At 40.0% G+C, this 23,796-nt stretch overlaps 1 protein-coding gene across 1 annotated transcript; it reads left to right on the top strand.

The window, feature by feature from the left end:
- Nucleotides 1-47: 47 nt before the first annotated feature.
- On the top strand, nucleotides 48-20,856 carry LOC146570682 (protein FAM163B-like). The gene is made up of 3 exons (XM_085279276.1): nucleotides 48-1,194; nucleotides 16,326-16,441; nucleotides 18,023-20,856. Exons 2-3 carry the CDS (start codon nucleotides 16,349-16,351, stop codon nucleotides 18,458-18,460), a joined length of 531 nt encoding a protein of 176 aa, XP_085135402.1. The 5' UTR covers nucleotides 48-1,194; nucleotides 16,326-16,348; the 3' UTR covers nucleotides 18,461-20,856.
- The last annotated feature ends 2,940 nt before the right edge of the window (nucleotides 20,857-23,796 follow it).

The raw sequence follows: 23,796 nt of genomic DNA on the forward strand, positions 1-23,796 counted from the left end.
TCCAATGCAGTTGTGTATCAGTGCATGTTTGTAAGTGGGCTTCAGAAATTTTGGTGACATCTTTTAACAGAGGAGCTTTGCATGCCTCGCCTCACGCACGTCAACTTGGAAGGCGAAAATCAACAGCATGTTGTTTCTCTCTTTTAAATCCCCCCTTCTCTCTAAGCACCCACAGCCAATCTGAGCCTGTGACTAAAGCGCCATCTCCCAGACTGTACACTCCAGGCTGCATTTAGTAGTCTCTGGGTGTGCAGGCACTGAGCCACCTCTGGATTTAAAGCGCAGTTTCCGCGCAGTTCCGGACATCGCTCTGAAAGAATCAGCAAACGTACGGAAATCCAACAGCTACCAATACTCTTTGTGACCACTTATCTGCAGAGACTTTGTGGCTTTCTGCTGCTTAGTCGCATTTTTTAAGCGAGAACGTTCACATGCGGATCATACTGTGAATAGGAAGAAAGGGGGGAAATCCGGCGGAACCTGGAGTAGCACAACAACAAATATCTGACCTCGACCTCCCTGGACGGTACTGAACTGGATGTTGAAATAGAGATGGCGAGATTTCGCATCACCCCGTCTCCTCCTCCAACACACATGCTGCCGAGGCTGATGATGATGTTTGCGTAGGAGTGTTTTATTTTGCGGACAGCTTCGGTTAACCAGTAGGAACCGTTCAAACAACTCCAGACAATCGGTGGATGGAATTGTGTGCTGCTGCCTGCCTGCTTCAAAAGCATCTTCCACAGATCACATCATACCATTGTTACCGGAGTGCTTTTCAGTGGTCTCTCTGCAAGTCGGGAACTGGAAAGAAAATGTTTTGCATGGCAACGCTGTGCGTGGAGAAGTAGTCTTCAGTACAAAGAATACGAATGTTAAAGGTGGACATTTTTTGTTTGTTTGTTTGCAAAGGGCGTATCTGCTAGTTTTTAATTATCAACTAAAGAGGAACCAGGCCCGGTGGGTTTTATTTTGACCTGAGTCGAACTCCAGCTCCACTTTGATCGCAGGCACTTCAGCGTTTAGTTCATATCTTTACCGACATTGGAGGCTTTTTTTTTTCTCGGCGTATTCACCGGTGTCATTATTCGTCACTGAGGTTGACAGACTACAGCCTGCCGAGGTCGGGACCTGAGCCCCAAGGAGCCACCCCTACCCTCAATGTGACCCGGCGAATTCCTCTTATCTCTGAAGGTAATGCTTTACCCTTGAAGGAAGAAAGATTGTGTTGTACCACGATGTTTCCTTTGTGTTTCTTTATCGACTGTGATTATCAAGTCATGCATGTTGTTTTTGTTTTAGACATGGAGATAGATAGATAGATAGATAGATAGATAGATAGATAGATAGATAGATGATAGATTCTAATTTCAGCACCACGGAGAGAGGCAGATACTTTCCATATGTTAGGTTGGGAGAAGTCTACTCTTTTCCACATTTCAAAACTTGAAAGTTGTTTACATGCACTGTGTACATGTGGAGTGTTTTTCAAAATCTTTAAGTAATTTAACACAGAGAGATGCCTGTATGTACAGACACAGTATAAAGGGTAAAGGCAGAGGGCAGCTTCAGTGCTTTGTATAAAACACATGCTGGCTGGCTGGTTTGCCACAAGCTGACAAAACAGCATGGCTTGTGAGCCACAGCTACTGTCACCAACTGTTAGCTATGGTCATATCCAAACTGTTGTATGCAGATATTTTTAGGCTTGGTGCAAATGGATCTCCAGCAGCATAAAAGCCCCGCAATGCTAAAATATCTCACTACATGGAGTTAAAATGACAAAATTCCTTAGGGAATGGCGCACATGACGCAACCCACCCTCTAGTGATTGTTTTGGAAACACTATGGTGCCTGTAGTAGCAATTAGCCAGCTAAAATGTCAACTAACCAGTGAATTTGGGCAAGCTTTAACAGTGTTTTGGTCTAATAATAGAAATTATTTTAGTATTTTTTAAAACTTTTTAAAATCACTTTCATTCCATATTTTTTCATGTTTTTGCTGTTAAGTGGATGGTTGGAGGGATCAGAGGAGTGTAAGGAAAAGTTATTCAGTCTTATGTTAAGCTCTATTGGATGCTTTAACTACCCACGAAGCAATAATCACTGTTCTCTACTGTCTTGCTATATCCGCAGAATTAACTTGAAGTCACTGCTTGTGTGTGTTTGTTTACTTGAGCTCATATTTCCAAATGTCTTACTTTCACCTGCACTTGCTGCACTTCAGCTTTGCTATAACAGTGATGGTTGGACACTTACTTAGAGTTATAACTTGCAGACCTTGCCTACATGGCAGTTCACTGGTACTTCTGTGAATCTGAGACTGTTACTGTCACATGTTACCATATTACTTTAAGCTAGTCAGTTTCTTACAAGAAAAAAAATATAGATTGTCATTTTAGAGGGCCGGAAACAATCAACAATAAGGTGGGGCTTGTGTTCCCATAGCGACCTCCTCAATGGCCCTCAGATTAACCTTGGCCCCCAGGGAGAGGTGTTATATTCCAGCATGTGTGCACACACAAACACACATTCAAACACACTGAAGTCCCCCTCTGAGCATAAGAGACTTGTCTGTCTTCTGCTGCTCTACAAGCCTTATAGTTTTCACAGCAGCAGCAAGATGAGGAGGACAGAGGGAGCTGAAGGACAAGCAGGATGAGTAGGATGGAAAAGCAAATTTCAAAGACAAACAGGTGATGAAAAAAGAGGAGGAAAGGTGTAGAGAGAAGAGCATATAGAATACAGAGCAAAAGGAATGGCGAAGCAGAGAAGAAGGAGCAGGGAAGGCTTGAATAGACAAGTGTGAATGCAGTTACAGAGGCACGTCTACTTTTTCGTGGGCTTTTTCAAGTGTATTCACATATCAGCTTAATTACTGTTAAAATGCATTATATTGGGAAAGGGAATCATTATGGCTATGCTTTGGCTGACATGGAGAGGGGGATTGGAGTGGATGGGTTGAGGCCGGGGGAAGGGAATATTGCTGTTCACTGATCATATTAAACAGTCACCACCCGTTCCGCCCTTCCTCCATGCATCACTCGTCCCCTCCCCCTCAGCATCACATTCTGCTCTCCCCTTTCAGCTACACCCTGACATGCTCACACATCCCACTCAGGCACAGATGTGTTCCAACACAGAGCCACAGTGTGGCCAACACACATTCAGACACAGGCACATACGTGCACACGGGCTGTTGGTCAGCTGGACTCATCCCTGTGAGTGATTTGTAAAAAACTGAAGCTCATTCAAAAGAGAAGACGAAATGTGAGGGAGGTGTGGAAAGAGAACATGAAAAGGGTGTGGAGAAATAAAAAAAAATCCTGTGCTTCTTTTATGACAATCCCTGTCTATTATATTTGTGCATGCCTTTGGAGAGTCATAACTTACTGTTCTTCCATACAAGGGTGCTGCAGTGGTTAGCACTTTTATTTCACAGCAAGAGGGATCTGGGTTTGAATCTGCTGGTCATCTGAAGAGGTTACATTGAAGAGGACGCGATGTCCTCTCACTATTTAAACACACATGATTATCTTTTTATCCATGTTTTTTCAAAGACCGAAGAGGCACCTTTCACCTTTGACTTTTGAATCAAGTCTCAGTGTTGCTTAGATATCTGGCAAAATCATCTTCAGCGAGGTTTAGAAGGCAGCAATCATGGTCTGAATGCACTGCTGTGCCAAACACATTTGCTTTGCCAAGAGGCAAAGCAAATGTGTTCGCCAATTTCTCCTTTACCATATGCCTCATTTATATAGGCACAGGGTAGCAAAGCCAGAAATGACAGGTGGAAGAAAAAAGAGAAAGAAACGGGGGGGGAAAAGGAAAGCGAAAGAGAATGAGTAAAATAAAAAGGGGGAACATATGAGAAAAGATATAAATAAAGGACAAGCACAAATAATTTCACCAAGTTTTTACTGTGTGTAAATATAAGTATATATGTATAAATTATTAATGTGGCATTCTTACACAAAAATCCAGTAGCATCTAGGGAGCATCACTACATTTACTTCACAAATGTGTCAATTTTAGTCAGACAAGTTGTAAACAAACAGTTGTTTACCTAAAACAAATTCCAGTATATTATATCTACAAACTCGTAAACACCAGTTAAGTAGGTTTTGTAGGCAAGATCATAGTTGATACTGGCAGCAGTTGTTCAGAGATACTTCTATTACTGTCTTCAGTTTGAAAACCTAAAAGGGAACGATAACAAAGGAAAAATGGGGAATCTCCCTGATAATTTACCAGCTAAAAATCAGTGTTGATGACTCAGCTGGAAGACCCGAGCTACAAAAATAAGATCCATTCTGTAAAGAGACAACATTTTTCAACTGTTGGGCTAGTGGCCTGTCTATGCCCTTCAGCACTGTATGTATATTACATAAGAAACCTAATGGTAAGCGGCACATTGCTCAGACTAAGTTTACAATTTGCATTGCATCTGTAATCTACAGTATTCATTGCAAGGGAGCCTCGGGGCGTTCTCATTACAGGCTTCATGGTCCAAAGCTCTTTCCCAAGCCTCTACGCTCATCACTGGAGCATGCAAGCATTGCTGTTAATGTTAAATCTGAAACTAAAAAGTGCCAAATGTCTGCACACTCCTTTGGAAATTGATGACGCGAAAAGGAAAGACAAGCAAGCTCAGCAATGTCGTGAATTGCGTTACCATAAAAGTTATTAAACAAGACAAAAGTAGACATTAGAAGAGAGTATCTTATTCATAAATCTTGTTCTCTCTTTCCAATGTGTTGTATTGTATTACTCTTTTTTTTTCATAATTTTGTGCTTCATTTTGATCTGCTTGGAGATTTACATACAGAGAGTGAACTGGGTGAAGTCAATTCAGGTACAGTCAGGTTGAAACTTTTAGCAGTAAACCACCCACTCAAAAAATGAAATAGGCGATGCTAAAATGTCACTCTGTAATAGCCCCGTCGCCATAGTAACTGGAGACCCATTCATACTTTTAGACACACTGCTTCTGGAGCGCTGACCATTAGCACTAACAATCAAGCCATCACCAATCTTAAGCTTAGCACATTTCCTTCAACCGTCCATCTTTACGTTCCACTAGACGTGGGCATTCGTCTCAGCCTCTGACAGCGCCCTATGCAACCTTTGTATGTCTCTTCTTTGTTCTCTGCTTATTTCTGTATTTCAACACCCTCCTTTTGCTTGTGCCTTTCCCCCGAAATTACTGCTTCTGCTAATTTCTCCATTGAATTTACTTTGGTGCATGGATTTTTGAAGTAGGGAGCTGGAAGGTTGATCCAGCTGCTTAAGACATTTGCATTCTCACATGCACCTCTGTGACGTAATTTTTAGAAAAGATCAATGCTGCAGTAGATGCATAAAAAAAACGCAAGTTTTTTTTTTTAATGAAAGAAGCTTGATGCTACAATCACACAGATGTGAGCAGTATATTGTTTCTAAAGCGGCATGTTCAGGAGGAAGAAAAAGCAGAGGAACTTTGTGTCAATGCAAAATATTCATGTGAGTCACAGTTTAATTTTTTTGTGACTGTGTATATTTTTGTGTGTATCTGGTGGATATGAGCCCCCATAGGGCATTTTTTCCCCCATTTGCCACAGCTGTGTGATGAATTCACCCGTGCTTCAGATGTGTAGTAACTAGCGATCCTCCCAAGAATTTTCTGAGTTACGTAACTTCTTGTAAATGTGGTTGTTTGACAGACTCAGAATGTGCAAAGTGTTGCACAGCAGGATCTATCCATCTCCGTGTTAGCTGCAGTGTATTTGCCTGTAAATGGCACTATTGTTCAAAGTGATGCTTAAAACAGGCCACACCACTGCAAGGCAGTGTATACCAGCTGAGCACAGAGTAGAGAGGGAGACAAAGGGAGCATGGTAAATGGAAGAAAAAGCTAAAGATTCAAAGAATGGGCAGAAGGAGCAGGTGGAGGAAGACAGAAATAGTGGAAAGCAAAAAAAAGGAAAGAGGAGTAATGGGGATATAAACTAATGAAGGAGAAGAGCTGACCTTAGAGAAAGCTTCCTGGTAAGCACAGAAAATAAAAATGTATACACAGCCCAGTTTAGCCTATTTAAAGTTGAGCTACAACCCAGTCACTGTGAAGACATGCACTAATAACAAAAACATTGGAACACTAGCAGGGGATTACTGGGCCTTCTTTCAACACCGATTCTCTTCTCTTCTACTCACAAACCATATGTTGGCATCAACAGCAACAGCTGGGGTTTTGGAGAACTTAGCGCTATGATGATCAGAGTATGCTGTTATAATGTGAATTGACCTTCATTACCTCTTGTTTCACTACATTTACCGTGGTATCTGGCTAGATGTATGTGAATGTGTGTGTCCCTCAGACGCTGCATGGTACATTTAATGCATACATTTAGATGAAATATCAGATGAAATATCTATTATCCAGTGTGAGGACATTGCGATCGGGTTGCCTGTCCTTGGCTGAAGAAAAGTTGAGGACTCAGACTGTAACAACAACCTCCCTCCCTCCCTTCTCTCACACAAGGACCACACAGATGACTGTTTTTGAATTTAAGAGAATACCTTTTAGAGAAAAGAGGGAAAAATACATGGAAAGTGTTGCGTGGGCTGTTGAAAAGATTTCAAAGAGAGGAGATTTATGCTGGTAAAAGTGAAGCGTTTCAGGTTGCTTCAACTTAAGTTAAAGTCAAAAGTACTGCAATGCCACAAAAACTATACACTCATATAATCCTACTTGTGTCACTCATGCTTTCAGGACCTTGGACTGATCAATGTGGGCATGTGCTTTTGTTCACCACACGCTTCTTTTTGACAAACTGACAACCTGTCACATACTGGGTGTAAACATGCAAGAAAACCTTACACAGCATGGGGTTTGCATGCACCGCACCTAACAAAACTGAAGCCCAAACTTACGATTACCTCTGAGCTGTGAAGGGACTTCAAGCAGAAAGTTTGAACCATTTCCAACAGATTGGAAATGGTTGTTTGACATCACGGCTTATGTGTTAGAGCATACGTGTCTGTAGACGGCCTCTCTGAGATGCACGGATGCATTTCTCACCAGCCAACCAGAACTAACTAACCGGCTCCCAGGTCAAGAGCTAAAATTCAGTGAATCATGCTGTTTGCTCAGGAAGACATAGCAGAGTAGGATAAAATTTCTCACTGCCGAGTGTCAAGGAGCAAAGGTCATTTAATAGCTTCCTAGCTAATTAAGGGAAATGAAAATGGAATTATATGTATTTAAAGGCATAATAACCTGAACAGACTATGTAGCCTTGAGGAAGGTGTGTGTGTGTGTGTGTGTGTGTGTGTGTGTGTGTGTGTGTGTGTGTGTGTGTGTGTGTGTGTGTTTGTATGTCCTAACAGAGCTCTGAGTGTTACAGCAAACTGTCTCTGTTGTCATTGCAATTCCCCAGTGGAAAAAAATAATAACTGAAATAACTGAAAATAACTGAATCTATAAAACTAGCACCCTGTTTTTAATTCAAAGCAGGTTGCACCTTGCAATTAACATCTTTAATTATCAATTCCTCTCACATTGTTAATAAAGCATGTGCAAAGTTCACTGCAGACTTTAAAGCATTTCAACTTGTAATATCACTGCATGATGAGCTGGAGAATTTAATTTAAGATCAAAGCAAGGTTTTATGCATAACTACTAACTATGCATAACTACAAAGAGTCAAAATTGATTGTAAGCCATTTTTATGAATTAGGAGTAAACCAGAAGCAGTGTAACCAACAAGTGACCCAAATTGAATAGGCATCTATATGTGCACCCCGCCTCGATTAAGGGGCTTTGCTTGGTGCTAAGACTTTAACCCTTCTCTCCACACATACGTACTCCATACATTCTCTTGACAGGAACTTAAAGCTTTCTAACTTGCGGGACTAACAACTGCTTTTCAATTCATCAGCTATGATTTCAACCGACTGTAAGATCTGTTAGTCGACTTCAGCTCTCTGTGGCATCAAGATTACAGCCTGTCATTCACAGACAAGTGGTATGATTTTCACAGCGGAGGGTAGAACAGGGTAGGGCTGTGGGGAGGAGTAGGAAGTGCAGTGGCAGGCTGACAAAACGTGATTGTATGCAATTATTTTAAAATGATTTGAAAATGAAAGCTAATTTCCTTTAATATTAGAGGGCAGAACAATAAACTGACAGATAGATAGATGTCGTACTTTTTTTGTCCCATTTTTATCCACATAGAAAAGGGAAACTATAGCTTTTACACTGTTCAAGACCCTTGAACACCCTGCTGAGAAGTGTGGGGAATAAGTGTGTCTGCCTCTATCTTTCAGAATTGCGTGCACTTTAACTTCTGTGCTTCTTCCACACTGATGTGATTAAGACACTTTACCTGAGCAACTCACAAGAGAACACCTATAATGAAATCACTAGAACTAATGGCTTCCTCCTGTGGATTGTAAATGTAAAAGGACATCATCAGTGAGATTTGTATCCAACAGGTAAATAGCCTGTTTATAGCTTCATCAGAACAAAAAGTGATATTATTTATTCCATTTGAGTGTCTCCAAATGAGAAGTTTGTTGTTTTCAGCATAGGGATATGCAAACATTTTGGCATCCTTTTTTTATTATTATTCGTCGTTATCTGTAGTGGATTTCTCCAAACACTGAGACAAAACCTAGCATTTTCTTGTTGATAAATGCTGAAGTGGATGGTGCTGCTTTGAAAGCACTTGGAGTAATATATGCTCACAGGACATTGCTTAGTAGGGCTGGGTGAACATTTGGCTGCACAACTGACTTAATTCTTCATGAAAAAGATTCAACAAGGTGTTGAAAATATTCCTCCGAGAATTTGGTCAATATTTGCATGATAGCATTACACAGTCATTGCACATTTGTCAGCTGTCAAATTCCAAAGGGGCCCTACTGGATTGAGATCTTGTGACTGTGGAGGCCATTTGAGTACACTGAACTCATTGTCATGTTCAAGAAACCACCTCAAGATGTGATTTATTGCTTTGTGGTATGATAAAAGTGGTTTAGCATGGTTCTATGTGTTGTGCATTCAGAGATGCTCTTCTGCATAACTTTGTTATTTGAGTTATTGTTGCCTTTCTATTAGCTCAAAGCAGTCTGGCTATTCTCCTCTGACCTCTGGCATCAACAAGACATTTTCTCCCAGAGAACTGCTTCTGAAATATTCAGACCAGCCTGCCTGGTACCAACAACCGAACCATGTTGAAAGTCATTTAAAATCACTTTTTCCCCCTTCTGATGTTCTGATGTTCAGTTTGAAGTTTTGGAGTCTTGACCATGACTACATGCCTGAATGCACTGAGTTGCTGCCATATGACTGACTGTTTAGATATCTGCCTTAGCAAGCAGTTGAACAGATGTGCATAATTACTATCATACTAGTATTATAATATCATGATATTGTACCATGACATCGCCAAATATATACTCCTAAAATAAATTGGGACTGCTGTTAAAAAACAAATAGTCAACGTCTAAAAATGCTATTAGCAAGGAAGGAAAGTCATGCTCCATTACTTTAGTCCTTGCACAACACATTTAAAGTTATAGGAGTACCTTCTACCTCAGTTTGCAATTTGAACTGGAAGAACAACTAAGCAAGGTCATTTAGATAGATGAGACACATTTAGCAAGCTGTATAATTAAATGGAGAGACCCCCAGGTCACTGTTAAGTCCTTAAAATGTCCTCATGGTGCTATATTCACACAAGCCAAGAGCCATTTTTATGATATATCATTCATAGAGGGGCACTAATTACAGACATGTTGCCTAGGTAATGCTAGGACACACAGGATGGATGAAAACGATTGCTGTCTACCAAAGAAAAAAGCACCTCAGTTATCCTGAGCTTTACCTCAGGATAGGTGTGTGTTGTCATTATTCTTGAAGGTGGATGCAGGGACACAAATGCTGGCAAAAGATATTTTGTGCACCAGGTGATATTTTATGCGGGTATAGACTGAGTCAGGGACACAGAGTTGAGTAATGCCAGTCAGGGTCAGTGCCACCCGAGAGGATAATGTAGAGCAGGTTCATTTAACAAGGCTAAAGGAAAAAAGTAGAAGCCATTTAAAAAAAAAAAAAGAAAGAAAGAAAGAAAAAGAAAAAAGAGTGCACTTCAAACTCATATTAGGAAAAGTGGATGTGAATTTTTTAACATTTGTCACTGCCTGCATGTGCTTTCACATGTTAAACAAACTAGAAACTTAAGTTGTAGTTTTTCATGTAGTTTTTAGTTAATTTTTTAAATGTAATTCAATATTTCAAATTTGATTGCCACATTGAATTTTATGATTATTGCTCAAAAAAACTGGCTTTGATTGCAACAATCTACACAGCCATACTCTTGCAGAAGTTAACCTTGGAAGTGTAGGAATAAGGTTCATCGATTGCCATAGATAAAAGATTAATGCAACACTCATAGACTCGAGAGAATCACTGCATTCCTATAACACTGATGGACTGATACTGAGCATTATTAATCCAGATTAACATTACCCACAGCTCAGTCAGAGTATATATTTTGCTAATACAAGTAGTCTTCAGTTTCAGCTGACATGTTAACTTGTTGCAGTTGGGGTTTTTTTTGTTGGGGGTGGGGGGGGGGGGGGTTATGCAGTACAAGACTTTCCTATTTAAAATTGATAGAGAAAGCAGTGGGGGACACAGACAATCTGGCTGTGTCAGTAATTCAAAAATAAACCGGGTAGCATCTGCAGCACTTTCTCACAAATTTACATCCAGGACAGAATTTTTGAGAAGAGGGTATGGACTGGTGACCCCACCTTTACCCCTTTGTCAAATGGAAAGGCCCTAGCCCCAATGTGACTCTAAATTTTAAACATGATAAAGAAAATGTATAACAAGTAATTATCTATTTTGATTATGCAAACAATTTCTGGAGATGCTGTATTAGAATTTCAGGAGCAGGACCACGCCTCCAAACACGCTCCTTCATCTATATAGGTTCACCCAGTTCTGCAAGCTACTAAAACGCTGTCAAACCTAAAATGAGGACGTGGGCCCAGCTAGTGAAACATGATTTATATGCAAATCTACATACAGCTCAAAGAGATTTCACAGAGATACACAAACATCTATCTATCTATCAATAAGAGCTGCTCTATGGTGGTAAAACACTGTATAATAGGAAGAAAAATGTCTGACATCCTTCAAATCTGATCCAGTGGAAGCACGCAGTTCACGCATCTCTCACACACATCTACGCTGGGAGGAGTTGTGATCTGAGAGACAGACACGAGTGATGCAAGCGAGGGGACACGTTAGCATAAAAACACAAAATGATTAAGATGAAAGATGAAAAGACAAAAGTACAGATGTCATGGAAAAAACAAATGCCAACAAACACAGGTTCCTGTTCTCTTTTCTCATTTTTCCTTCCATCCTTACCTTTGCCACATGAGCAGAGCAGTCGACGACAAGACTCATTTTAACAAAATGAGAAATCCTTGATTCAAAGCTTCCAGTTTAAAGTAACACAATGTGCTGTCCACTTTTACATTTCTCTCTATTTCACTTTTTGATATCATGACATCATTAGAAGCATTACTTTTGATTAAGTTCACAGTGTGGTCGGCAGAAATTTTGACTGTGGAATCATCTGAAATAACTAATTAAAGTTATGAATGCAAAAGGAACACATTTTCTCTGTGTGTGTCATGCCTGTTAGATCACAGGTTTCAAAGAAACGTTTGCAAATGATACACCTATGCATCCCCACTCTCCCGTAAAACTTCTCTCTCTTTGAGATGCACTTCAGGAATTGAGTTTCTGACCTCATTTTCCAGGTCACAGGCAGGAGGACAGAAGAGAGGTACAAAAATGGAGAAGTAAGGCCACAAGATGTGCTTTTTACAAAATTAATACAGAAACCAAAGCCTCAAAACGAAATGACGAACAAAATGACATAATGTCTTCCAATAAAAGTATACATCCTGCAGGTTGAAATTATGTCATTTATACTAGTTGAATGCTCCCTGATTGCACAGCTTATTAAAGAGCAAGGACTCATTACGGGCCAAAAAACTGTAATCAGACAGAGTTGATGAGGCATTGTTGTTTTCTGCGTGTCCCTATATTCATATTTTGGAACTTTGTTACCAGTTAAGATTGTGAGATTGAAAACTGGAGCTACTGGAGCAGAAACGTGAGCACTTCTTTCGCTAAATAATGCATACTTCTCAGGAGGCTTTGGATCTTGTCATTTCCGTAAAAAACCATGTGTAGGTACACTCTGTCGTTGTAAATGTGTGTAAAATCACCCTTTGACAGCTACCATTATAACAGAGCTCTTCCCATTGTTCTCAGGGCATGTTATTGTCTCTTGTGTGTGTTACTCGAATCCACCACCTACTGCGTACTTCTTCCCCACTGAACTGAAAGCCTGTCAGCAGCCATTATTCCAAGCAAGACCTTTTGCTGTGATCCCTGCCATGTTTCATCGAAGCGTGGCATTTTATTCCAAAGCCCTCTGTCTGAGCATGTTAGCTACTACTAAAATTATTGCATGTGAGTGTTTGTGTGTGTTTGTGTGCGAGTGTGCACACGGCTATTCTTCTTTTGCCCCTAACTCTTGTCATTCCTGTGGACGAATACCAGCAAAAGCAGCTGAGTGGACAAGATTGCCTCTCTCCAGTATTTCACTATTTCACAATGGGGTCTGGATTGCGTATATGCACGCGTCTGTGCGCGCACGAGCGTGAGTGTGTGTGGTTAAATAATTAACACTGTTTGTCGCCTTGCTGCAACACATCGCTCACACACTGATCTGATTAATGTAGCCCCAGGAGATACACAGCACCAGCCTAGCCTGCAGAATGAGAAATGCTACATGCACGTGTGTGTGTGTTTTTGTGCACACCATAATAACTTTCATGAAGGAATATCAGTGAGAAAAGTCAGAAATCAGCTCAGTCCACAAATCATCATTTGAGCAAGACAGAAAAGGATTTGTATGACACCGAGTCAGAATTATGTGCACGCAGTCCTGATCATGCATGTGCTCATTCTTTTGGCCTGGTGCCTGACAAACCACTTCAATTAAGCAAGCTGCAACTGGCACAACAGTAATGTCTTTTACAAAGGAACTTTTTTGTATAATGCACCTACACATGTAAGGAACATTTGATTTCACATATGGACTATTAAGGGCAACAGTCTAATGTTGGCAGTCCAGCTAATTTTTCTCTTACATTGTTCATGCTTATATATGATGTGTGCTGATGTGTGAGGTGTTGCTGAGAATCTCACACAATGTTGAGATGCCGAGGATTGACGATGGGGATCCCGGACCTGGCAGATCCCCCTGGTACCTCTGACAGATGGTGATAAGACATATGACCGCAAGGCAGCTGTTTGGAGCGTGGCTCTATGGTTTGATTTTTAAAATTATTCATAAAATATAAACAAGTCCTACAAATAAAAAAAAGAGGACCTATACAGACACTCTAGCAGAATAGTTAGTAATATATAAAAGTGGTTGTGACTGTACTTTTGTGATCAGGGCTCCTTGACTTTGGAGCATGCTCTCTGAGCAGATCCCACATGCAGAGTCAGTGGTTTCTTCTTTTTTTGACTTACTTGTGTTGTCTTCTTTTAATCTTTATTACAGCTTTTATTCAGTTTTTCCTTCACTGGTATGTATTTATACTTTTGGAATGTTTTATTTTCTGTTCTTTTCATTGTAAATTTATCTCACTATAACTGGAATTTTATCTCAGTCTTGTTTGAGCTTAATGTTTGGCTTTAAGATTCATTTACATTTAGAGGATGCATTTTTAATTGTCTGTAGACAAGTGTTATTTTCTAAAACAAACAAAAAAACAACTAACTTTCTAGTATTTTATTTTAAAATTTAAATGTAATTTTGATCATTTCCTTTTGAAACCTGTTTTTGTAGGCCGTGTACTGCTCTATGTCACCATCTGCTGGTGAAACAAAAAAGACACTAGTCAAGGTTTTCAGATTGAAAATTGATATTAAGGTCTAAAAGCCCAACACTGATGATCTGGTCTCATGATGAGTTTGCACTGAAGGGATTCAGACTGCTGAGTATAAGCAGCACTAATTATTAGGTGCTTGAGAATCTGTGTTGGTTACTTAAATGAGGCCACACAGGTCTGCACACATAGTGGGATCATCTGTTACGCGATGTTGTCTTCAGTCGTCCTTAAATCTAATTCCACCTTTATAAAGCTGTGCCCTGTGGTCTTAAAAGGATGCAGGTAAATGCTGCAGACTAAATAATACTCATTTATACTGCCCCAGCACCCTAAACATATAACTTTTTAATTCATGTGCCCATCTTTTTATTATTATCATCATTATTATTATATATTTATTATTTAAGAAGTCTTTAACTTTAATAATAACTGATTATTAAAGACCAGCATATCATATTTTAGGCAGAAACTTTTTTTTGTCAGAGCAACATTGGCTTTCATCTTTCATCTTAAACTACTAGGCTTAGCCTAGCCACTGTCATTGTTCTGTCACTTTTCTTATGCACTCTACTAAATAAAGGTGCAAAACATTGATACACAAACGTTGCTTAGCGCCACCTGAACATCCTGTTCTCTTATTTTCCTGGCAACCATATTGCCATCGAATCACCTCGTTTCCCTATCAATTAAACTAGAAGCCTTTAAGGCCAAAACGCTCTGTTCTTTCTTGTCCTCCATATTGATTTGGTTGGTGCACTGTGCGGCCTGCAGATTGAATTAGAGTCCAGCTGAATTGAAGCTTGAGTGAGGAGAAGCTGTGCTGTGTTTGTTGATAGGGCTGGTAGCTACCATAGAGACATCTATTCTGACTTTATAAAGCATCTCACATCATGCTGAGAGATTATTTTATACAGTCTACGGTTTAAACAGTTTCACTTAAATCTAATGACTGTGTGAGAAGGTCACTGTGTCAGGTGTCATACTAAATACCAAATGCCCAGTGACACACAGCTGACAGTAAACTTAATGTGAGTAAGCTGATGGATGCTCAGCATTGCTCGCATCATGTTATGAAAGCAGAAGTCAGGGTAAACTGGATACTGCAAGATTTGGTGGCAGTCCTGTTTATTTTTAGTATTTCCTTTTTAGTGTTTGCCCATGTCACATTCAAGTTAGATCTTGACAACATAGACCTATGCTGCAGTGTGCTTGTTGCTGTTAATGGCTTGCACCAATGAGTCATAGCTTAGCAACAAGCCTGCTGGCCTATTTTTGGTTTCAAGCAATTATCCACAATGTAGTGTGTTGGTGCGGTTCTATGACACTTCCAGATTGCGGCTATAATGAAGGGAAAAGGTCTGTGCCCTCATCTGATAAGTGCCTTCAAGGTTTTTCAAAAATATTACATATCACTGAGGTTGAATAATAACATTTGAATTATACACCACTGTGTGATTACTTTCACTATTTTAGCGTCTTAAATGGAACCACGGAGCTAATGGACCTGTCTTCTTATGATATTCTGTAGAATTCCCGCTGCATAATTTCCACCTTAATGTGAAATGTAAACCAAGAAATTTCAGCCAACAAGTATCGATCAAAAATACTCCAATCTGACTTGTGGCTTGGAAGCTGTGAATCACATAAAAGAAGCACTGTAATATGCTATAACTTAATAAATCCACTTTCAAATTTCCTGGGTTTGCATTTGCATTTCTCTTTGCTATGACCTTTGACTTAATATCCGAATTCACAGGTCACGGCTGTTTACTTGCAACAGTCCTGCTGACTGATCTTTTGATGATCTGCTTTGCACACCACCTCACATTATATTGTTTTTGGACGGGTTCCTATCAGTTCTTTGTTGAACCACAGCAGCATGAAGAATATCTCGGTGAGCTTGACTGCAAATTTTACTTGCCGCATCATTTCTCCAAACTGACTGCACCCTGTTGTAGTTGCATCTCTCCTCATCTATCTGTGCAACCGTTTACCTCGTTCCTCTCGACATTTCTGCAATTCATCCTTTTTTTCCGTCCTCCCGCTAAACAGATTCTCCCCCTCACTCACACACTTCGTGTTTCAGTCTGAGATGCTGTCTATATTATAAGCAGCACTTGTGGGATGATTCTATTACATGTCTCCTAGCTGCTGGATAATTCAATAAGCACCACTGAGATGACACACAGTTATAATCTACTTAATGAAGCTACTGAACTGATGAATTGTGTGCCTTTTTGCTCCTTCATTTCACCCCGTACCCTCCTCTATGCTCCAACTCTTTCCACCCACCACCACCCCCTGTCTCTTCCTTTCTTCCCCTCCTTCCCTCCTCTTCCTCTTTGCAGGGTGTTGATGGAGAGCAATTCGAATGACAGCCGGGACTGTGGTCATCACTGGTGGAATTCTAGCTTCGGTTATATTACTCCTTATCATCGCAGTACTGTGCTACTGTAGGCTGCAGGTGAGACTTCATCATCTGTTTTGTTCATTCTATTTACTTTTTGCAGAACTGCAGGTAAGAGATTGTACTTTGAGTTGAGTAATTATGCTGCTTTAATCTGTAAAACTATGCTAATGCATTGTCAATTGTATCTGATTCTAGTGGAAACGGAAAACCAATTGAGAGCAAGGTTTTCAAAAAAAAAATTTAATTACACAACTGATCATTCAAAACATAAAACGGACAGAGGACAAAGACCCCCGGCTCTGTCAGCCCAGGATTAGAAACTCATTACAATTATTGTAAGTTCATCACAATTTGAACAATCTTATTTCATTTTTTGTTACCAAACAAATTGTATGAAAAACAGGAAAGGAATCTTAGCAATCACCTAAAGTAGTTTTCAGCGGTCTGTAGGCGAGCTAAAAATCTACCTAACGTTGTTGGCTGCTGACACACATCAATACTGGCATTCATTTCCACACCTGTGCAACTGAGCAAGATGTGGACAGCAGGCAGAATGGCAAAGATTTCAGTAGTGAACCACAGCCTTGGAGTACAGTATGTGTTGGGACACGTCTTTCTTTTCTCCCTTCAGAAAGTAGAGACTGTCATTTTTGGCACAGTAACAACCATGCCTCATTTTAGCAAGGTAATAAACAAGGCCAAGTGTTTGCCATATGTACTGACTTGGACATCTTTAAGCAGTGGTTGATGAGTTGCTGCTGAGGTAGTTGTCTTTCCCGTCTCTGCTGAGGAGCTGTTAAAGTGAAGGTTGAGCTCTTGGATGCCTCCCTAACAATCAACTCGAGGAGGATACCTGGTGGTTCCACTCTTCTTTCATATCACAATTATTAAGGCCTAAGCTTTATAAATGGTTTTACACATTTGCTCCTTGTCTCACAGAGAATTCCTCAGTTTTCTCGATTTTCATGCTAACATTCAGCATTACCTGTGGGAGTTTGCCACAGGTAGACTTCCCTCAGGTTCTAATTTATCTGAACCGGTTTTGTCGTGCAGTAGCAAAATCATTTTAATTAAAAATATGTTTTCATTTCTCTCTTTAAAAGAAAATAGCCCCCAAAATCATTGTTATTAAGTGTGAATTAGTTAAATTCATATTACGTGTACAAAAAGTGAAGGGGCCTATGAATAGTAACTTAGTGTGTGTGCTGTGGGAGTGAAAAGATGAATAAGAAGCAAGGTTTAAAGCTTCTCAGATAAAAGCACTACATAAATGCAGTCCATTTACCGTGATCCTCTGGGAACCCAGGTAACATAGCTAGAAGGGAAACTGTAAGATCCTTTCCTGACAACATTTCTCTGGATCAAAAGTAATCCCCAAATTACAGCAGATATTAGATGGCAAGATGCCAGGAATTAATTTGAAAGCTAGGTCATACCACAACCATAATACCTCAGCTGCAAACTGGAGTCTGTTTACAACACAAGAGAACCCCTCAAGAGATAATTGAGTGATCATTGAGACAGCTCTTTCTCGTGCACATTTGACATCATTTGGTACTTTTTCTTCTTTCTTCTCTCGTCACCACTTTTTTCATCTTTGCCCATCTCCCACTTTTGTCCCTCTGTTTCTATCAGTATTATTGCTGCAAGAAGGAAGAGTCTGAGTCGGAGGAGGAGGAGCCAGACTTTGCCGTTACATCTCACCTCCCGCCGGTTCACTCCAATCACAACATTGTGGCGGCTACAGCCGCCGCCTCCTCCATCCCAAATGGCCCTGCCCTTTTTTCCACCCCTCCAATGGCCAGGAAACTGACACGATCGCAGACCTTCTGCCCATCCTGTACACACTATGAGATGCCTTTCTACCTCCAGCCACCTCAGCCGCAGCTCCACCACCAACCAGATGGGTTGAGGAACGGAGGGGACCGGATCAGCTATCGCAGTGTCCAGCAGCAGGATCTGGACCTGCCAGTGCCTGTAAACATTTCAAACTATCGTAAACCAAACCTTGCCCGTTCAGTTACCATGAGGGACATGTTCACACGCAGCTGTAGCATCAGCACTGATGTTTAGCTGGGTAAGGTTTAACTCAGTTTAAGCTGATTCTTACATTCATCTGAATGGCCTGGGCTGGACTGGGCTTGAGTGAGACTGTGTTTTTGTCGTCTTGACCTGTGTAGTCCGATCTAGTCTGGTCTCATTCTACCAGTCACTTTTTGCAGAATGGAGGACTCAGCTGGCTCTCAGGACAGTTTTTTCAAAGGTACTATGCTCAGGTCCTCACACTTGGGCCAAGACAAAGTGTTTAAAATGTTAAATTACCAACAACATAAACTTGTTTTGAATCTTTTTTTTTTTTAAAGATTAATTAATTTCTTTTATGATCTGATAAAGTCTGTGTTGCCCTACTTCCTCTGGGCTCCTCTACCGTGGCCTGTAGGATAGGCAGATTCATGATGTGTCAAAATGATGTTCAGTAGGGATTTCTCTCTTCCAGAGCTGCTGCAAACAAAATATGATTAGGAAAAGTCCAGTGTTTCCCTCTCTTATGATGGGATTATCTGTCTGGTCCTCCATCCACAGATTATAGAGGTTATGAAATATCACTCACAGCCAGTGGAGGAGGGAGCGGGTTGTTGTGTTTAGCTGCCACCCCGCAGACATTTTCGACAGACGTAACTTATGCCATAACATTTTAAGACGTAAAGGGCTCACAGAAGATTTCCCTCATCCTTTCATAGAGTTGCATAGTTTGACGAAAGGCTGGTTTCTTGGAGCATCAAAACACAGTGTATATACAGTATTTTACACTTCAGAAGAGAAAAATCTCTGCATTCTTGCAGGCAGTGTGGACTAGGTGCCAAAAAGGTTTTTGATCTTCATTTGTGTGCATATATGTGAAGATACCGGCAAGCGTGTGTGTGTGTGTGTGTGTGTGTGTGTGTGTGTGTGTGTGTGTGTGTGTGTGTGTGTGTGTGTGTGTGTGTCTCAATTAATTGTTAACAAGTTTTATTCCATCCAGTTATACACAACAGGTCATCGATGTGTACAATGAACCCAGAGGTGGGCTGCAATAACATTTTATTGTAAGGGGTGAAGCGATTATATTATTTCTTTAACCTAAATTTATCTTAATGCAAAGAATGACCCAAACAGATTAAATAACAAAGAAAATGGATTTGCAACTATTTTGTACCTGTTTATTTTACTAATTAATGCTATAACACTGACTCAGTCAGAAACACAAAACATTTTTACAGCAACACCGTAAGCTTCCAATGTGAACCCGATTATAGTTCTTCACTGAAGTTAGTGAACGTTCACTACATTCTTTGTGTTCTGTCTGATTTATTGATGTATGGATTCCTGGGCTAAAGATTCACCTTTAAAGGCACATCTATAAATATTTAAGAGGCCATAACATACACTGTAGTCTCTCCCCTTTTTCCATTCATTGGACTGAGGAATATATGCTCTTGCTCCAAGGTACTCAGTGTTCCTTCTTGGGATTGTTTTTATTTTCTGCGCTTGGCTGACCGGCCTGGCTGGAGGGCTAATTTTCTGACTGGAGGAGCAGTTGGTGACTTTTATGGACAGAGAACACACTAATAATAAGTTAAATCATTTACTGCTTGAATTCAAAAGAGGAAATGCCCGTGGTTGTGGGAGGGACTTGAAGTTGATTGGATTGTTCTTTCTGGACCCACCTACCACTCTCTTGCAAATGGATGGTAAATGCTGTTGTACTTCTTCTCCCTTTTTCTGTCTTTTTTTTAAATTACTCATTTGTTTTTTCCAAACTGTGAAACAGTGAGTAATTTGGGTTTTTTTTAAAGTTTTTTTTCCTTTGTAAAATGTGCTTTCATGCAAATACACTAAGCCACAGTACACACGTTTGTAAATCTAACTTTGCGAGGACATTCATTTACGTTCCCCGGTCCCTCATCCTAACTGTCACAACTAGCTGCCAAATCCTTACCTGTGTAATCTGAACCTCATTCAACTCATAACCTTAAAGCCAAGTTAAAACAACAAGTTAAAGTTGAAAAAGCGGTGAGGGGCACAAATGACGTCCATCCCAGTACTCTCTCAATTTTAAACTTGTCCTCACAAAGATAGCCATATAAGTACACTCACACATGCAGACATGCAGACACACACAATAGTTCTCAATGTTCTTATTTTTTAATCTAAAACTATGTGACAGTTGCACAGGAAATTTAGTGCCATAAGGAAGTATAGAAGAAATGTATTATTATTATTATTATTATTATTATTATTACAAGTGTACAAGTGTATATTGAAATGCAGTGTTGCTTTTACCTTGAAGTATTTGAATTACTTGCTTTATTTTATGATTCAGCTGGTTTTTCAGACTCGGTACAGTACTGCAGAAAATGTTTCTGTTCTTGTTTCTAATATATAACTGACAGACACATTGTTGCTAATAAAACAGTATGAAAATCTTCCTTTTTCTCATTCTCATTCATCTTCTAGATGAGTCACAAACCTCAGGGGTCATTTACCGCATTCATATTTGTGCATGAAGATGCTTGCGTCGGTGAACTTTTATACAAAATTGAGGCTTTTCAGAAAAAGATTTCATTAGCGTGCATTAATGTAATCAGAATGTGTATAGCACACTGGACACTACTAATCGCATGTGATCTTCTAAATGCAGGTTAAATATCAGCAAGCCGAAGCGCTTCGTGTGGAGGAGAATTCTCCAAGCAATAAATGTAACTAATTTTGTCTTGCAGGAATAGTTTTGTTGAGATTGCTCTCTAATGGAAAAAATTTTTTCTTTGTATTTCAGGGTTGTTGTTTTTTTGTTTTTTTTTAAACAGCAATCTAATTCTGTTTCATTGTGTATGTTGCCAGTTTGTTGTTGAAGGACTCAATGAGCTGACATCTGTGGCTTATATTGGCTCAAAGGGGGATATTATTGTTATTGCCATGGACCATCTGAAAATTGTGCTCTCTAAAGCTTACATGTGTAAATATATCTAAAGGTGAACCACTAACCCTTACTAATATTGTTTTTCAATATCAATTTCAGCTATGCAGCAACAGATCAAACAATAACATAAGAAAGCAGTGATTCCTGCTGAGGCTTGGACTACAGCAGGAGCAATAAAGTCTGTTTATATACAGGTTCTGTCTGCCCTTAGGCAACAAGGTGAAAGCCATGACAGCAAACACAACTTAACGGGAAGGGTAACAAGCAAGAATCAGGAGCAGTCAGATGAAAAAGAAACAGTTAGAGGCTAGGAGATGATGATTAATGAAAAACCATTCAGACATGTAGGCTAAATGATACAAAAAAGAAAATGCAAATCTTTATTTGGGCAATAAACTGAATGAGTCAGAGAGGCATGGCAAGTAATCATACAACGGGAAAACAACTGAAAACTATTTCAGAGAGGAAATAGGGGTAGTTATTAGAAGGATGAGTCAGAGGACATGAATGAAAAATAGCACATACCACAGAACACACAGACAGATGGAGGCGTAGAATAGCTGATTTCCAATCCAGAGCTCCCTGGCTCAAACATGAATAGCTATTTTGTGATGGCATTAACACAACAGAACTGCTTCAGACATGAAAAACCTTTCAGATTGTGATGGATTCCCTTTGATGTGGATATATATTCAAACTCCTACTTATTTCTACATGAATTGCCAGCACTGTAACAGGGAATTACTGTCACACTAGCATTCCACCCACAAGACAAACTAGCAGGAGATGTGTTTTTTTCTCTTTACAGTCAGCATAATTTATATGTAGTGATACTAGCACCAACAGAGACAATAGTGGACCATAAGTTGCACGGCAGCTGGATAGCAAAAAGCTTGATTTGCAAAGGTTCAGTGATGGTGTATTTATGTTGGTTTGTTATACATTTACATTTTCTAGAGGGAAAAAGGCTAGAGTCTGATCAAATTTGATCTCATTTTCATGTCAGCATTACTGCTTATGGAAAGTAAGAATAATTACAGATCAGCTATGAGCCCAGCTCTGTCAAAAGTGAAATCAACAAAGGCACGGATGATGGTCTGAAAAGCTAAATATAAACAGATTTCACTCCTTCTGCAAGCTGCCTCTAAGATTTATTCTAATTAAATACCAAAAATCTATTTTTGAATGGATCCCTTCAGGCTATTTATTTACATCTGTACTTGTGCTATATTTGTGTAAATGAGAGGTTGTGCAAGCTATATGAATTATTTAGAGGAATAATCACCTGCAGCGTAAGTAGCACGGCCTTTCAAAGTTTATTGATGTTTTATAGTGTGCTTTGCATCATCCACTTCAACCAGGAGCAGTATGCTCACTCTAACGTACTCTGTCTGTCCAGTGAATATCTGCAGATTTCTCTTACTCTGTGCCTATGTTACGATCCCTGACCCTAATTCCCCAGCAGGAGGAGCTGGGAATCCATGAATTATGAACAGGATAGATAGGAAATTTTCCAGCTAATATTCCAACCCAAAGCTTCTTGCCTTTTCTCTTTTTCCTCCTCATTGCCCAAACTGTCATGTTCCTTGCACTTCACCTTCCTATTTACTTTTTCTTCTCCAGGCAGACCTTTTTTATACTTCCTTTTCTTGGGGCCTGTTCCACTATGCTTTCTTCTATGTATCTTATAGGATTGAAGAAAATATTGGATTGAAGAAAATGAGATTTAGACAGAAAAAAGTTAGAAAGAAAGCAGTTAGTTAGAGTCTGTTGGAGCTGCCGGCATCAAATGATGCACCCATATATGTCTCCAATAAAATTCACACACACACATCAGTATTCTTGAAGTGTGTAGGTGCACTTCGGTCCAACAACTCACATTTGAAATGGTTGATTTATTACAGCAATAGGTTACACTTCGAGTTTGGTGTCCAGGCACTGAGCTCATCACTCCCCACAAATAAGATGCACATAGAAACAGATGAATAAATATCCCTCCACCCCAGTGCTCACAGGTGGATGCTGGGTTGGTTGAGGGAGTGAAACAGCACCCCTTGCATCGCTGCATGGTGTCAGAGGGAGAGATGAGAAGTTCTGCAGCTTCATTACACTGCCAATTTGGGAGGGTGCATTTGGTACATGATGAGAGGAGAGTCTGGCATATTCGTTTTTATGATACAGTGCAGTACAAGTTGCCTGCCTGAGCTAGTTTAGATGTTTTCTTTGGTTTTAAACATCGACACTATGACCAAATGTGGCAACTGTAACCAAATATTGCACAGCTGGTTGCTCATAAGGTATTATTTCTTGTAAATATTCCTTTATATTTTCATGCAGCTTGTGGGGATAGGTTAATTGGATAATCCAAATTGCCACTAGGTGTGAATGTGCGAGTCAATGTGAGTGTGAATGGTTGTCTGTCCTTGTGTGTTAGCCCTGCGACAGACTG

Source organism: Mchenga conophoros, linkage group LG7, assembly GCF_057382185.1.
Source record: "Mchenga conophoros isolate Kocher_MC1m ecotype Shallow Benthic linkage group LG7, M_conophoros_male_GT1.1, whole genome shotgun sequence".
In the NCBI taxonomy this organism is placed as follows: domain Eukaryota; kingdom Metazoa; phylum Chordata; class Actinopteri; order Cichliformes; family Cichlidae; genus Mchenga; species Mchenga conophoros.

Coding starts and splice junctions, on each gene's coding strand:
- LOC146570682 (XM_085279276.1), top strand. CDS start 16,349: ATGACAGCCGGGACTGTGGTCATCACTGGTGGAATTCTAGCTTCGGTT. Junction 16,442..18,022: donor TGTGCTACTGTAGGCTGCAG/GTGAGACTTCAT, acceptor TGTTTCTATCAG/TATTATTGCTGCAAGAAGGA.